This window comes from Photinus pyralis, unplaced genomic scaffold (assembly GCF_008802855.1).
Source record: "Photinus pyralis isolate 1611_PpyrPB1 unplaced genomic scaffold, Ppyr1.3 Ppyr1.4_LG8, whole genome shotgun sequence".
Taxonomy (NCBI): Eukaryota; Metazoa; Arthropoda; class Insecta; order Coleoptera; family Lampyridae; genus Photinus; species Photinus pyralis.
In genome coordinates, this window is record NW_022170819.1 from 11,047,350 (window position 1) to 11,063,554 (window position 16,205).

The 16,205-nt window shown below is 45.3% G+C and overlaps 2 protein-coding genes across 2 annotated transcripts; both read right to left on the reverse strand.

Annotated features, from left to right (window-relative positions):
- Positions 1-202: 202 nt before the first annotated feature.
- On the reverse strand, positions 203-8,379 carry LOC116177805 (titin-like). The gene is made up of 5 exons (XM_031496914.1): positions 8,156-8,379; positions 7,927-8,105; positions 7,653-7,884; positions 5,384-7,606; positions 203-5,334 (listed from the first exon to the last, which is right to left on the reverse strand). Exons 1-5 carry the CDS (start codon positions 8,238-8,240, stop codon positions 296-298), a joined length of 7,758 nt encoding a protein of 2,585 aa, XP_031352774.1. The 5' UTR covers positions 8,241-8,379; the 3' UTR covers positions 203-295.
- Positions 8,380-9,352: 973 nt separating this feature from the next.
- On the reverse strand, positions 9,353-12,566 carry LOC116177806. Its single transcript, XM_031496915.1, has 2 exons — positions 12,353-12,566; positions 9,353-12,304 (listed from the first exon to the last, which is right to left on the reverse strand). Exon 2 carries the CDS (start codon positions 11,655-11,657, stop codon positions 9,393-9,395), a length of 2,265 nt encoding a protein of 754 aa, XP_031352775.1. The 5' UTR covers positions 11,658-12,304; positions 12,353-12,566; the 3' UTR covers positions 9,353-9,392.
- Positions 12,567-16,205: the final 3,639 nt, after the last annotated feature.

The window sequence follows — 16,205 nt, forward strand, 5'->3', positions numbered from 1 at the left end:
CACCTTCATGGATTGATTTTAATGTTCGTCCCCCATCTACCATTACTTGCTTGAGCTTTCAGGAAATGTTGAAAGGTGGCACCGAAATGAACTATTTTGGGTTTTGAAATGATCGCTCATGTTGAGATTTAAAAAGTAATGCTTAAATTGGCAATTCAATATTCTTTAAATTACAAAAAAACATTGTTGGTTGCATAACAATTAACAAAATAATAACTTACATATCTTCTTCATCTTTTTTTACTTACTTTATACAATTATTATGTCTAATAACCTCGAAAAATTTACTAAATCCCTACCCCATCCATTGAAATCCCGCGACGTCATCATCATTTAACTCGTCGGCTTCTAACAGAATAGATTCCTCGTCAAAATTTGGCAATTCGTGTTCTTCTACGGGTAGATCGTACCCCATGTCCGAGTCGGTTTCGGGTAATGCGCGCCTCGGACTTCTCCGTTGCGCGAAAGGCGATCGTACAAATTCTCGCCCCGGCGACCCATAATAAACTGGCCGGGGCAACTCGTAATTGGGCGGCGTTTTGGGTCTTTGTACGTTCGGTTTTTTCTCGAGCGGTTCGGGAGACGAGTAGAACCTCGGTGGACTCGTGTAGCCAATTCTTTCGCTGTACGGGTCGTATGCGTATTTTTCGGGCATCGGCACCGGTGCCAGTTTCGGCGGGGACTCGAAGTTGAGACTGTGCTGCTTAACCTCGTACCTCGGTTTAGGTTCGGGTTGTACTACTTGCTCGTCGCGGGTTTCATAAACCGTGCGAACCCCGGGCCGTTTGGATTGCCTAAGAGGTACTCGCTTGTTTTTCACTTGGAGAACTCTTGCCATCATCATCCTTTTCGGAACGTCGTAATGCTGAGGTGTATACCGATGCTCACGTAAAGACTGTGTGAACCCTTCGAACTCATCTGGTGATTGTGGGCTGTAAACTTCATAGAAATCTTCCAGTCGGGGAGGGGTTGGAGGTGTCATTGGACCGTCTTGCAGATCGAGATCCTCGAGCATTGCATCGTCCAGAAACTCTTCACCCTCATTGCTCTCGAAGATATTACGTACTGGCGTGCGTTGTCTGGGAGATGGCGTGCGCATTTTATGCGGCGACGGACTTCGCGATTTTTCTGGCGAAGGTGTTTTTGGTGATCTATACATCCAGACGTCCTCAGGTTCAATCTCCGAATCAATGTCATCCCATTCCGCTGCCGACGGCAACTCGGACCATTCGGGTAAAGAAAATCTTGGAATATCTCGTGGACGTGGCCTTGGAATGTGCGGATCTCCCACATCTTTAATCAGTTCTTCAATTCGGTCAAGCCATGCGTTACGTTGTTCTAGTACTGTCTCTTTTGTTACTTTTTCCTTCGATTTTTCCACCTTGGTGATGGAGGTAACTGTAGGAACTGGAATAACGTCTTCTTTTACTGGTATCTTGCGGGTGTCCCGTTTTGGTCGAGTTCCTGACGGAACCTTTCTGGCGCCAACAGCAGGACGCGCCGGGCGTGGTGTGGCTCTAGTTCCTTTCTTCATTGGTAACCTACTGCCGCTTTTCTTTGTCTGAATCTTTGCAGGTTCTTTCTGGGGCCCTTCCGATGTAGAAGGTATCACTCCTTCTTCTTCTTCCATTAGTAACTTACGAGCGTCTCTAGCTGCCTCACGCGCTAGTAATTTACCACCTGCCGTTGGTTTCTGCCATCTTGGAGGTGCTTGACGTCTTTGTGTTTGCGGGTGCGGTGGAAGACTTGTTGCACCGAAAGGAGAATCAGGTTCGTAATCATCTTCAATCAGCATTTCATCATCTAAAAGATCTGGCGCAGATGATATCTGCTCAAAAGTTCTTGGCGGAGTGTATGATAAGACTGGACTTAAAACCGGTGAAGGTTTTCCCAGAGGACTAGCACGTTTTACAGGAGACTGTCGAAGTCTCCTAGGTGGAGACGTGTACGATTGTGTCTGTGGAGGAGATGGGGGTAAACTGAACATTTCCTCGGGTGGCCTTTCCTCGAGCAAAACGTCGCGCAGTTCCGGTTTTAGCTTAACTCTAAACGGTGACTGCGATTTCGCTTCGGGTTTTGCTAAATGCGGTGGCGTCTTCCATCCATATAGACGACCTTGTGGTTGCAAGGGGGAAGGTAAATTTCTCGGTTCTTCCATATCAAGAATGCTGCGCGATGTTTCCCAAGTACCTCCCTTTGCCTGTCCCAACAGATCATCTGGATATCCTTCATCTGGCAATTCAGGTAAGTCTTTAAACCGGCTTTCTAACTCTTCCCGCATTTTTCTAAATCCGGTAGGATCATCAGCCTCGAACATTGTTGGTACGTGGAGAGGTTCCTCCATCAAGATTACGTTTTCCATTTTTTTTTCCAAGTTAGTCTTTCGGATTCGTCTGCGACGTTTGTTAGGAAGTTTGCCTGCCGATTCCACTCTTGACAAGAACGGCGTAATTTCGTCGGGATAGTCTTCAGAAATTTCTCTTAAAGTGTTTACTCTGGGAGCGGCTGATCGCCGTTGTATCCTGCGCTGTCTACCGCCTACGACCACGTCCGTATATTCTAGTGGTTCCTGTAAGCTCGCCGGTATGTTTGCGAGATACAGGCGCAAATGGAGATCTAATGGATCTTCTGGAGGAGATTCAGGTGGTTCCCTCTGAGGAGAACGGGGACGGGGAGGAGATTCAGCCAGCATATCATCTAATTGTAAGTCTTCATCAAGAGTTTCATCATCGATTAGATCTAGCATTTCGATAGGTGCTTGATGAGTGCGTGGCTGATGAGATTCTTCACGGGCAACGATCGGGGGTGGTTTTGGGGTGTACGCCGCTCTCATTTCAGCCCTTTCCAAGTCGGTTAGTTGAGGAGGTGAAAGCTGGAGATCTGGAAGAATTTCCTCTTCCAAAATGTCTCGCTTATATTTCGGTAGCCGTACATTTTCCGCTCTGCCAGGTAATAAACCTGAATTGGTTTTCATGCGTACAGGGGAATCCCACGAAGGAACATTCGCAGTTGGCCTTATAGGTGAAGGTAGATCTCGGGGCGGTGTCCAGTCCATTGTTGTATATTCCCGACGCATCTGCGCGGTTGGAATTGTCGACCCCATCAGATCGTCAGGGTACTGAACATCAATGTCGGGCAAATCTGCATGTTTCCGTTCGATTTCTTCAACCACGTATCTCACACCAGTCGGGTCTTCAGCTTCGAACATGTTCGGAACTTTTACAGGACTTTCACCAATTTCGTCCAACGCAGGTCTGCTTATTTTAATTTTTTTCATTCGTTTAGTAAAATTCTTTTTAGAAGATTCTACCTTGGATAGAAATACAACTTCATCTTCGGGATAATCGTCCGGAATCTCTCTAACAGAGTGCACCCTAGGCTTTTGAGAGTGACGTTTCACTGATACTTTCCTGTTTCCTACCACTACGGGCATTGACGCTCTGCTATAATACGGCGGCGCCTCACTTCTATGAACACGAAGCCTGAATGCCAATGGTGATTCTGGCGGACTTTCCGGAGTTTGAGGGCGCGGTCGTGGTGGGGACGGTGTTTTAGGGGAGGCGACTGGACTCGCGTACATCATTTCCTCGGGTTCTTGCTCTTCGTCTAAAATTAGTTCTTCTCGTACTCTCACCGGCGTCCTTGGGGGAGAATGTCGTAGTGGTTGAGGAAACTGGGATTTCATTTGAATCGCTTCTTCTGGTGAGATAGGCGGTGGAGAATATGCCATTTCTGATGGGTCTCCTTCTAATTGTAAAATGTCTCGTTTTTCCGCGGGTACTCGAATATTTTCCGCCAAACCCGGCAACAATGGTGGTGGTCTCTTTGGAGGAGCTGTTCTAAGATGAGGAGGTGTTCTCCATCCAGGTAAAACTCTGGACTGAGGGGACATGGGCGGTGGTAAGTTTTTTGGAGGAGTTATATCCAATGGTGTTCTTCGTATTTGGTCTGCTGCATCATACCTACTACTCCCCATTAGATCTTCCGGATAGGGTAGATCCGGCAAATAACCTTCAACTTCACCCATATACGGTACCTCTATCGGACTCTCGGCTACATTTCCCAAGTGACATACGTTCATGTCGATCTTTCTTCGACGTCTCCTGATTTTTGATCGAGAATCTTCCACTCTTTGTAAAAATGGAATGTCAATATCATCATAAGCCTCCGATACCTCTCGTATGGCACGCACTCGCGGTCGTCTTGAGGCTCGAGTTGCTTTAGATCGTTCATATGGTTCATCTGGTCTTCGATATAAACGTGCCTTTAGAGTGATTGGAGATTCAGGCGAACTAATGGGACTTTCTATGCGTTCATCTTCTTTTTCAAAGAGACGTGTTGTTACCGCATCAAGGCGTTTAGGTGACCTTACAGACATTTTGGGAATCCTACGTTTTTGTGGTGGCGTTTTAGGGGAATCCGGACTTAATAATTCATCAAATAAATCAAGTGGCGCTTCTTCAGAAAATATATCATCTTCTCCTTCACAGACTGGTAACTGATAACCTTTCTCAGGTATGGGTTCAGGACTTGAAGGAAAATCAAAAGGTTCTTCAAAAATATCTGTATCCTCTGTCAGCAAATGCGAAATGCTCCATTCTGGTGGGACAAATGGTGGTGGCGTGCGTAGTGGACTTCCCGAAATCGCCGTTGACTGCGGCCGAGTACTTGGTAAAGGGCTACGCGGGGAACGAGTTGCCTGCTGAGGTACTTCGGCCTGAAACTCTTGCTGGTATTCTCTGGGTGGGCTCCGAGGGAACTCGAACTGGGGAATAGCCGCCGTCAAAACATCAGTTTCATTATATCGTTGAGGACTTGGTGAAGGAGTGCGCGGGGTACGAGATACTTGCGGCGGCGAAGGACTTGGTGTTCGCCGTTTCATCCGTTGCAGCTTTGCAAATGTGAATGGTTTAGGTAAACCGTATTCATCGGGAAATTCGCTTGGCGATGCCGGCGATCCAGGACTGGTGGTGTAATACGGTGGCGTTTCAAATTGTAACCGATCTGGGCTTTGATATTCGGGAACTGTAAACGTAAATCCACGATCCTCGTCCTCAAAATATAGTCTTAAGGGTCTCTTGGGAATGGGGGATTTTCGAGGCGTTGTTATCGGAACTCCTGCATCAGCTGGACTCGTCGATTTCATCTGATAATAGTCTGCTTGTATATCGCGAAGCTGTCTAGATACATCTGCCCTTGTTGCACCTGGTGATCGTTCAGACACGTGCATTTCTTCGTATTCGTCTGCTTCCGGGAAGTCAATATCGTCCAAATATACACCCTCGGATAATGTTGGGAGCATAGCAGCTTCCTCGCCAGGAAAAGCTTCTATAACTAAATAAAATTTAATCATTGACTTTCTAATAAGATCCTATAAAGTCACCTGTGTTTTCTCTATTAAAGGTTTCGATTATGTCTTGCGCCGCAGGTGAGCTTCCAGACAGAAGAGGGGGGCGTGCTAATTCTAATTCTTGTGGTTCTTCGGATTCTTCAAACACTTCTTCAACTGGGCTTGTGTACGCAACCGTTGGTTCTTGGATTACGGGTTCGTTTTCTTGCTCCAAATCTCCCAGATCGTTCGAGGATAATCCGAGTGTTTCTAACAGGTCGGGAGGTTGCTGTAATTGGCGAACTGGCGAGGCTGGATAGGGCGAACTGACGAGGGGAATTTCTTCAATCACGTTGTCTGGCCGTTTTGGTGAAGGAGTTCGCAAGGGTAAGCTTGGGTCGTCTACGAACAAGATATCAACTTCTTTAGTAGGGGCAGTGCGTTTAGTTGGGAGCCGTGAAGTACGCGATCTAGATTTTTGACCAGGTTGGGGTATCCTGGATCCTTGCGATGGGCCCGTTCGACTAGGAATTCCTGTCGCCGAACCTCCTGCTCTTGGTATTCGCGATGCGCTTGGTATCCTACTGGTTCCACGCGGTAAAGGGATTCCTGTACGTTTTGGAGGTGGACGACGGATGCTCTTTGGTTCCTCTTTCTCAAATTCGTCCAGCATTTGATCAAATGCATCGAATTCGTCGGGTGGTGTACCTCGAACTACGCCCCAAGCTTCGCCCGGGCTTAAGGGGGGAGGTGAGAAAGCATTCTCCATGAAGCTAGGCGTATCTTCTAAAATTAGATCATCTCCCTCTTCGTCTAGAATCTGGGTGTAGTAGGGTTTTGGGGACCTAGTGGTTGGACTTGGTGTACCCGTTCGAGGTTGTATGCCAGGCGAACAAGGTGCAATTCCCCAAGTTTCACCTGGACTTAAAGCAGGAGGCGAGAAACCTCCTATAAAACTAGGCTCGTCTTCTAGAAATAAGTCTGCGCCTCCTTCCGGGAAAATTGGCGAAACGTAAGGTCTTTGGATCCTCGCGGGACTTGGTGGCCTTGCTGGACTTGGTGTCCTTGGTGGCCTTGCGGGACTTGGCGTCCCTGTTCTACTCATCGGTCGAGGGGAGCAAGGCCCGACTCCACAAGGTGATTTTGTTGGACTTGGCGTACCAGTTCGAATTGGTTGCCGTGGTGAAGAAGGTGCGGGACCAGGTTCCCCCTCTACTACATCCTCGTCAATGTAAGCGCCAGATGTACTTGCAAAGCCTGGACTTGAGGAGGGAGACGGAAAAGCACTCCCTACAACATCTTCTGGTCGAATTGGTGAAGCGTAGGGTTTTGGTGTCCTTGCGGGACTTGGCGTTCGCGTCATCGGCCGAGGAGAACAAGGATTGGCTGGGCAAGGGGATTTTATAGGACTTGGTGTACCTGTTCGGGTCTGTGGCCTCGGTGAAGCAGGACAAGGTTCTTCCTCCAATATACTGTCGTCAACATAAGCGCCAGATGTATGGGCAATTCCCCAAGTTTCACCCGGACTTAAAGGAGGAGGTGAAAATGGACCTCCTATAAAACTGGGTTCATCTTCTAGAAATAGGTCTCTGTGCCCTTCCGGTAGAATTGGAGAACAGTAAGGTGTTCTTGCGGGGCTGGACGAAGTGTACGGTTTCGGAGATCTCTGTGGAGTCTTTGGTAGTTTCGAATGAGGGCTTTGCCGGTCATCAATAAGACGATCAAATTCTTCCGAAATCATTTCCCTGTACGATTTCGGATATTTCGATGGACTTAAAGGCGGTGGGGAATAAAAATCTTCCACGAAACTAGGTTCTTGTTCGTCGAGAATGTCTTCAAATCCTTCTGGTAAAATGAGGGGTGAGGTCCCTTGAGCGCCATGTTTAGGGGTAAATCGCACCGCTGCGTTTCTACTGGGACTAGTATCTTCCGAGGAGGACCGTACTGACATTCCCAATTCATCCATTAATTCTTTAAATAAAGGGGATGGTGGAGTGCGATCTAAGACGGGAGGTTCTGTAACCCCTATTAAATTTGAACCCCAAGTTGGAGGCGTCCGTTCTCCTTCGCCCTCGCCCTTTGGTGGACTAGTAAAGGGAGGTGACGTCGACATTTTTGGCGATTTTGGAGGAACCGGACCTGAGTAACCGGGGGAATTAAATATAGTTCTTTGTTGAAATTTAAATTTAACGTGTTTGGAAGCCATTGACGGCTGGGATAGTGATTCATTGACTTGGGGCGATTGCGTGTGACCAATTTCGGTTGCACTGGATGGTCCTGTAATGGCATTTTTAAGATATTTGTGGCGATAAAAAACAAAAACCTCTCGGAAAAACTGCTTTTTCTGTTCTTTTCCAGCTGGATAGTGGTTCGTTAGAAATTGCATAGTAGGCATGAATGCCAAAGTTCGGTATAATTTGGGCTGCTGCATATTCCAGTAGATCTGCAGAGTATTCTGTGGTGTACGGCGGATTTTCTCCGCCAATTCCTTCTTCGGTACGTTTTTTATGGAATTGTTCCTCTGACTCCAAAAGTTCTTTGGCCACGTCATTTAACTAAAAAAATATTGTAAAGGGCGTAATAAGTAGGCTCTTCACCTTGTACTGTGGAAATTCATTGAGCTGTTGGTGGATATTTGGATTTTCCGCAAATGGCCCTATTAATTTATCACGTTGTAAAACGAAAAGTAAGAGCTTCAGGTAATCTGTCCTGAGACGAGTGTCTCCAACGCTCTCATCGCGAAGTTTCTGAATCCACGCTGCCGCAAGAACTCTGTCTGTGAGTAATGGGCCTTGTATATCGAAACAAATATAGATAGCTACGTACCATCCGGTTCGGTAAGATTCAGTACTAGAGGTTTAGCAAAACGAAGATAAAAATCAAAAGTGTCTTCTTTTACCGTTAGAGCCATCTACATCATTTTGAATACGTAACTGTATAGTAATTAACTTCTGTTATGCAAGTTAATTTTACCAAAATTTAGAAAAAAAAATGAAATGGACCTGAAAACTGACAAGTTTTTTTAATTTGACATGTTGCATGTGCACTGATGTTCATGAAATAAAAAAAAAAACTCAAACGCAGGAGGCCAAAGTATGCAGAATTCTTAACTCAATTTTCCAACATATAGAATATAAGTAGTCATATCAATGTTTATGTTTTCTGGATTACGATAGGAGAGTGGACAGCGTCCACGGGTACCTAGAGCCCTGGGTTTGGCTGTCTTGAGTTACTAAATTGTTTACAGTTTATCTTGGGGTTGCGACAGTTTTGGGCGGTGATGCTTCCGTGGCTTCTTGCAGTTGCCTCTCTGGCATCTGCTGATGTTAATGTGGTGATTGTACTGATGTACTCCCCATCTCAGGTTCGGTAGGGTTACTAACCCTCATTTTTAAAGAGGAAAACCCATAACCCAGCGTCGCCCCCTGGCGATTAGGTTAGCCTGGTCCTTTTCCTCAATGCCGAAAACTATCGGCCTCCCTGGAGGTTGATCCTTCACGGCTGTGGCAGCCGCCTAGGAAGGCAGTCTTCTTACACTACCTTTAAGTGCTAACCACCTCCTTCAAACGCTCATGGGAATGCTAGTTCTTGCAGGATATTCTTAGGATCTCGCCCGAGTACCTCCAACCCCTGAACGTGGGTGCGCCTTTTAGGGCGAACAGATGCTGGTCAAGAACTTTGGCCAGCTGATTTTGTCCCTTATCCGCTCGGTTAGCCGTTAGCCTACCCAGAGGGTTATTGGTATCTATAATCGCTACTTTGAGTTACCTTTCGGCAGCTTGCTTGTAGCTAATGCGCAGTGCTCGAGCCTTGCTGGCGTATGCCTTTGGTTGGGGCTGTGATCTGCCCTTCTTCTTCAGCAATTGGGTCAGCATTAACTTCAGTATCTTTTTCTCTTCACCTATCCGTTTGGCCGTCTGACTGGAGTTGGGTCTAGGAGCCTGATGCCTCTGGGCCAGGGTTGGGTCGCGGGAGGTGGATGTTTGGGGGCTGCACTTATCAACTAAGTAATAATAAACGACATTGACAACATTTTTATTTGGCAAGAAGGTCCTCATGACTATCAAAGAATGAACAGACTTTTTAAATATCTAAATAGGAACCCGATGATAATGCACAGAGCGCTATTTAGGGAACTTAAAACTGACGGCCGAAGGATACTGTCGCCTGGCGTAGTTGATGGGCTTCCGGCCTTCTGTTTACGTCTTCTCACCTTAATCTCGTCCAAGTTATCGCTCGAAGAGTCGGATGGTTTTTCAGCCGCTGTGTACCTTTTACCAACCTTACCGATACGTTTCCGCGCGGGCTTCGTCACTTGGGGTTGCTCGTTCACCCGAGTTTCAATTGGGAAGACCGTAACGACGGAAGGCGCGGAGTGTTTGGGGATCTGGAGATTTCCGCGCGGTAATGGATACACAGTTGATGTGCTCGACGCAATGGACGGACTGTTCATTTGGCGTGCCCCACCTTTTTTGCTTAAAGGTATTTTGGATTCTTGCTTCTTGTTGCTTTCTTCTTCCGAATGGAAGATGTCTTGAAAAATTTGAGCGTCAGTAGCTTCATTATCGTACGATTTGTTCGAGACCAATTTTTTACTTATGCTTGATAATAGTGACATTATTGCAGATTGTGTAGATAATATGGAAACGGGATCGTGCGATTTCACATTGTGGGAGCTACTTCCGGCTTCGTCTTTTTCGGGGATTGGAACGCTGTAAGTCACGTGTTTACTGGGTTTGGCGTCATTTCGCGACACTGTCAATTCCGATGTGAACACACTGCTTAAATTCCTATCGGAAGTGTCCAGCAATTCCTGAACGACATCCAGCTCTTTGGAAGACGCCTTATTTTTGCTAAGTAACTTTTGAATTTCTTCCAATTTTGTCAACATTTCAGAGACTTCCACTTTGAGACTGGATTTAACAGAGTGAGGTTTCGGGTCGCTAAACTGAGAAGCCGGGTTCGATTGAACAGAGCTCGGTTTTGCTTGGATTTGCTGAGAAGGCGAGTTCGAGCTAGGTTTTGGTTCGCTTCGTTGCGAGGGAGCGACAGGATTGGACTTCTGTTGGCCCTCCTGGAGATGTCCGCTGTCTTTGTAAACGGTGGCTTCAGTTGTGGCAATTAATTTCTGCACAAACTGCGTATAAGTGCAAACGGCTAGGGGGCGTTTGTTCACTCGCCGGTTTCGTCTACTTGTACGTATAATGGACCCTCTCCCTTTTCTAATTTGCGATGAGCGCTTTCGAGTAATCTCTGTTGACGAGAATTCGATCGTAACGCTGCCTTCCTTTTGCAATTTGACGGGATGCTCGATTTCTGTCGACTTCAGATCGGTGGTTTCAGGTTGTTCTTCAGGTATGGCTGAGCATACTGCTTGGTTCAGAACTGCAAACTGTGGACTAACTTGTTGTATCAATCTTTGTGAGCCCAGGAAAATATGTCCATGCCGATCGGATGAAACTGCCAACTGACGCCTGCTTAACCGATGGTCAATTCTCAGTTGGGAATTTTTTGTAGTATCATAAGGGAACCTCGTTACGCTGTAAGAGTCGCTCGGTTCTTCCTTTTTGCCAAGTGTTGCTTTAGTTTGCGCTCCTTTTAAGACCTTAGCAGCTTGCTCATAACTTTTATTTAAAAACCTGCTTCTGTTGCACACGTATTGATCATTAGCATGTTGTCTACCCCTCAATCGTTCGGTTATCATCCGTACTTCTTCCGGCTTTAGTTTTCTTCCACCAAGAGTGTGCTTGTTAAGGTTATTTAAATTTCGCACCATTTTCTCCATGCTGTAAGTCGATTGTAAATTACCCTTTCCATCATTGCGCACACTTCTTTTGGAGTTTTTTAAAATTGGGCGTGGTGAGTCTGAGTCTTCCACAGAAATTTCATCGTCTGTTACTGATTCCTTAGGATACTGCGGGTGCTCATACAGCCTTCTATTACTACTCGAACGTGGTGACATATTCCCGTAGTCGCAGTACATAGGGCGTTCATCTTTAACAGAACCTTTCAAAAGTCTTGGCGCATCAGGAGCCTTTAAACAGTAAGGGTACTTTTGTGCAACCATCACGGAATATGCGGCAATGCCTCTTCCATATGAATCATCAAGCTCGCCTTCGTACGCAAGAGTCGCTTGCGAACTGTCCGCAGAAAATTTGGGATTACAATAGATGACGCCGGAAGGATAACTACGATGGTACGATCTTGGACATAAATTTACATTCCTCCTCCATCGCGAGCTTGTGGGGCCGCAATTTTCGTGCGGATTACGGCCTTCCACTAACAAAGCGTACTCTTCTTCGTAATTAACAGGATAACACTTTGACATATTTCATTGCAAATCGAAAACCGCGTAATTTAGAATTAAGTTTTTTGACGGAGCGTAGACGTAAAAATTTTGAATAGCGACAAAATATTACAAATGTCAGAAATTTGTTTCACGAATTGCACTAATGAGATGTCTAGGACGTAATTCCAATTTTTAATTTATGTCCAGCTTCACTACCCCGAATTTCGCGCTACGCTCAAGACCATCTTCGGGGATTACCTCGCGGCAATCCGAGACATTCGTCGCGCGTTCGAAACCGAACACCACGACGGAGCGCAACGTGTCAGCGCCAAGTATCTCGCAATGGACATCACCAGGTTCTCGCAGAAGGTCCGCTACAACCTGAAGGAGGTGGCCCAAGAAAACTTCGCGTGGTTCTACGAGGGGGTAGGTAAAATCGTTCGCGAGCTAGAGACGAGGGATAGCGTCGGCGATGACGAAATCGACGTCGTCCTTCGCAATCTCAAGGCGAAACTGTCGAAGCTCGAGCACGACAAGGACTTCGGTGACGTCGCGACGTTGTGCGTGGAGCTGGTGCACTTCGTCGAGAACGGATCGCAACGTAAGTCGACTCGGTTCGGTTCTCGATTCCCGTCATCGGTTGGTCTTGCGCCAGTTGCGCCAACCTTTTCAAGGTGTTGCGGTACCTGAAACTTGCACCGTCAGTTTTGAGGACTTAGAGGAAGACCACTTACTTGGGGTTGTTGGCGACCTCCAAAATGGCCGCCTTGAGTTTTTCCTTGTCCAAGGTCCGGTGGTCGAGTTCCAGACCGATTCCTTTGCTCGCCATCCTTCTTACATTGTACGGTTGATCGCCGTAGAACGGTATTCCGATCATCGGCACGTGGGCGTAGATCGCCTCGTCCATCGACTGCAAGCCCCCTTGGGTTATGAATAGTTTGATATTAGGATGCCCTGTAGACAGTTATCGCTAAGTAACATGGCGGACAGGCGCGAAAGAAAAGTGCGACAGGATCTGGACAATCAAAAAGAGAATGGAAAAGAACGGACACGAGAGGGCTAGGGCTAAATGGTATTAGCAGCAGAGGTGAGACGGCGCAGCCGAAGCTATGTCCCCCATCATTGTATTAAAAGAAACACAATAATGGGCATATCTTCGGCTTCTCGCCTCGCCCCAATTTCTACCCTTCCGAGATGACGCTTCAGTTTCGGCAGCTTGAGCAAAGCGGAAAAAGCGAGGAGGTCAAATAGAGCAACAAGTAGAGGAAAAGAGCTTCTCGCGTTGCTACGCTCCTGATACAATGATTTTTTGAAGACCAAGCAACTGTATCATCCTCTTGCGTTCCTGTGATCCTGATGCAATGATTCTTTGTTTTGTATTAGGAGAACATAGGTGCAGTAGGAGGTGTCTGTGAATGCAAGTGATTATCTATCTCGAGTTCATACGATCCTGATACAATAATTTCTTTGAAAATCAAGAATTCTCTTTCCCTCCTGTTCTTCTGATGCAATAATTTTGTAAGAACAATTCTGCATTAGAAGAACATTAGTGCGCCAGGAAGTGGATGTGAATGCTACGCTCCTGATACCATGTTTTTTTGAAGACCAAGAAACTATATCATTCTCTTGTGTCCCTGTGATCCTGGTGCAATGGTTCTTTAAGTTTTGTATTAGGAGAACATAGTGCAGTGGGAGGTGACTGTGAATGCAAGTGATTGCCTATCTCGAGTTCATACGATCTTGATACAAAATTTCTTTGAAAATTAAGAAACTGGCTCATCCTATTGTCCTCCTGTTCTTCTGATGCAATAATTTTTAAAGGAAAATTCTGTATTAGAAGAACATTTAGTGCGCCAGGAGGTGGGTGTGAATGCTACGCTCCTCGTACGCTCCTGTTATCACGGTTTTTGGAAGACCAAGGAATTGTATCATCCTCTAGCGTTCCTGTGATCCCGGTGCAATGATTCTTTAAGTTTTGTATTAGGAGAACATAGTGCAGTAGGTAGGTGTCTGTGAATGCAAGTGATTCACTCTCTCGAGTTCATACGATCCTGATGCAATAATTTCTTCGAAAATCAAGAAACTGTCTCATCCTCTTGCCCTCTTGTTCTCCTGATGCAATAATTTTCAAAGGGAAATTCTGTATTAGAAAAACATTAGTGCACCAGGAGGTGGATGTGAATGCTACGCTCCTGATGCCATGGTTTTTTGATGACCAAGAAACTGTATCATCCTCTTGCGTTCCTGTGATCCTGGTGCAATGATTCTTTAAGTTTTGTATTAGGCAACATACTGTAGTAGGAGGTGTCTGTGAATGCAAGTGATTCTCTATCTCGAGTTCATACGACCCTGATGCAATAATTTCTTTAAAAATTAAGAAACTGACTCATCCTCTTGCCCTCTTGTTCTCCTGATGAAATAATTTTCAAAGGAAAATTCTGTATTGGCAAAACATTAGTGCGACAGGAGGTGGATATGAATGCCACGCTCCTGATACCATGGCTTTTTGAAGACCAAGAATCTGTACCATCCTCTTGCGTTCCCGTAATCCTGGTGCAATGATTCTTTAAGTTGTGTATTAGGAGAACATAGTGCCGTAGGAGGTGTCTGTAAATGCAAGTGATTCTTTATCTCGCGTTCATACGATCTTAATACAATAATTTCTTTGAAAATTCCGATTAATTCTGGAGACTTTGCGAAACTTCCGCTGACCGTTGTGTGGAAATTCGAAAAGGATACGCCTCGAAGAGTCTACCAGAAAAACGTGATGTCTCTAAATGGTTACCGCAACAGGAATTTTGAGTAAGTCAGTATACGTCTCTTCAGGTTTTCTGAGAGCCCTTTTGAAACCATCTTCATAGTCCTGTTTCAGATCCTCTTTAGTTCCTTCACGTCCTCCTTAGATCTAAAGCGTAGAGCTTCTTAGGGGTCTTTACAGAATTATTTCAGGTTCTCCACAGGGTTCTCTTTGGGTGGTCTTTCATGTCATTCTTCATATGTTCTCTGGTACCTTGTCCTCTTGGGTTTTTTGGCACCCCTTTCAAATTCCGTTCGGTTTTCTTACAGGTCTTCTTCAGGTGATCATCTTCAATCTTTTTCACAGCCCCTTTCGGACTCCATTCAGATCGCTTCTAATTCCCCTTTATCCGTTTCGGATCCTCTTCGGGTTTCTTTCCAGATTCTTAGGACCATCACGGACACTTTTCTAATTATCTTCAAAACCATTTTACTTTTTTTTTGTACATTCTTCTTCAGGTGTTTTCGGGTCTTTTTTGAGGCCTCCTCAGTCCTGTCCTTTAGATGCTCTTTAGATCCTTTTACAGATATCCTTCACTTCAGCTTTGGCACTCATATGATAATTTGCGACAAATCCACCATCGAATTTTACCCAATTTCTTGGGAAGAACGTTTGTACGGGGTGGGAGTTCTTGGAGGGTATTGAATTCCCCCTCGCAGTACCCTCAGCAAAAGGAGGATTCTTTATTCTTGTTATCCGAGACTCTCATCGAGGACTCTCATGTAACCTTTTGGAAAATATAATTCAAATGTTGTAAGCTGGGGGTATTCCATACCCCCCCCCCACCCAGTGTATGTTTCACCCAAATACCTCTAATGTTTAGCACTATAAAGAATTTCAAAAATATATGTATTTAAGATAACATTCTATTGCATCAGGTGGACAGGAGGGCAAGAAGATGAGTCAGTTTCTTATTTTCAAAGAAAATATATATATCAGGATCGTATGAACCGAGATAGAGAGATTCACTTGCATTCACAGACCCCCTACACTATGTCTCCTAATAAACACTTAAAGAATCATTGCACCAAGATCACAGGAACGCAGAGATGATACAGTTTCTTGGTCATCAAAAAACCATTGCATCAGGAGCGTAGATTCACATCCACCTCCTGGCACACTACATTCTTCCTAATACAGAATTTCTTGAAAATTATTGCATCAGGAGAACAGGAGGCAAGAGGATGAGCTGTTTTTGATTTTCAAAGAAATAGTTTTATCAGGATCGTATGAACTCGAGATAGAGAGATACTTGCATTCACAGACTATCCCCACTGCACTATGTTTTCCTAATACAAAACTTAAAAATACTTCACCAGGATCACAGGAACGCGTAAGGGATGAACAGTTTCTTGGTCTTCAACAAATATTGTATCAGGAGCGTAGCATTCACATCCACCTCCTGGCGCACTAATGTTCTTCTAATACAGAATTTTCTTTTAAAATTATTGCATCAAAGAACAGAGGGCAAGAGGATGAGCAGTTTCTTGATTTTCAAAGAAATTTTGCATCAGGATCGCCTGAACTCGAGAGTTTCTTTAACACTTGCATTATTCACAGACACCTCCTACTGCCTATGTTCTCCTAATACAAACTTAAGGAATCATTGCACCAGGACCACAGGAACGCTGAGGATGATACAGTTTCTTATCCTTTCAAAAATTATGGTATCAGGAACGTAGCATTCACATCCACCGCACTAATGTAATTAATAATAATATAATAACGTTAATAATTCTACAAAATTATTGCATAGAGAGACAACAGCCAAGAGGATGAGCTAGTTTTTG

Bases quoted from the DNA above. Each gene is read 5' to 3' on its own strand.
- LOC116177805 (XM_031496914.1), bottom strand. From the start codon at position 8,240: ATGGCTCTAACGGTAAAAGAAGACACTTTTGATTTTTATCTTCGTTTT. The intron at 8,106-8,155 runs GTACGTAGCTAT...CATTACTCACAG, and splicing joins GAATCTTACCGAACCGGATG to ACAGAGTTCTTGCGGCAGCG. The intron at 7,607-7,652 runs GTTTTTGTTTTT...ATGCCATTACAG, and splicing joins AAAAGCAGTTTTTCCGAGAG to GACCATCCAGTGCAACCGAA.
- LOC116177806 (XM_031496915.1), bottom strand. From the start codon at position 11,657: ATGTCAAAGTGTTATCCTGTTAATTACGAAGAAGAGTACGCTTTGTTA.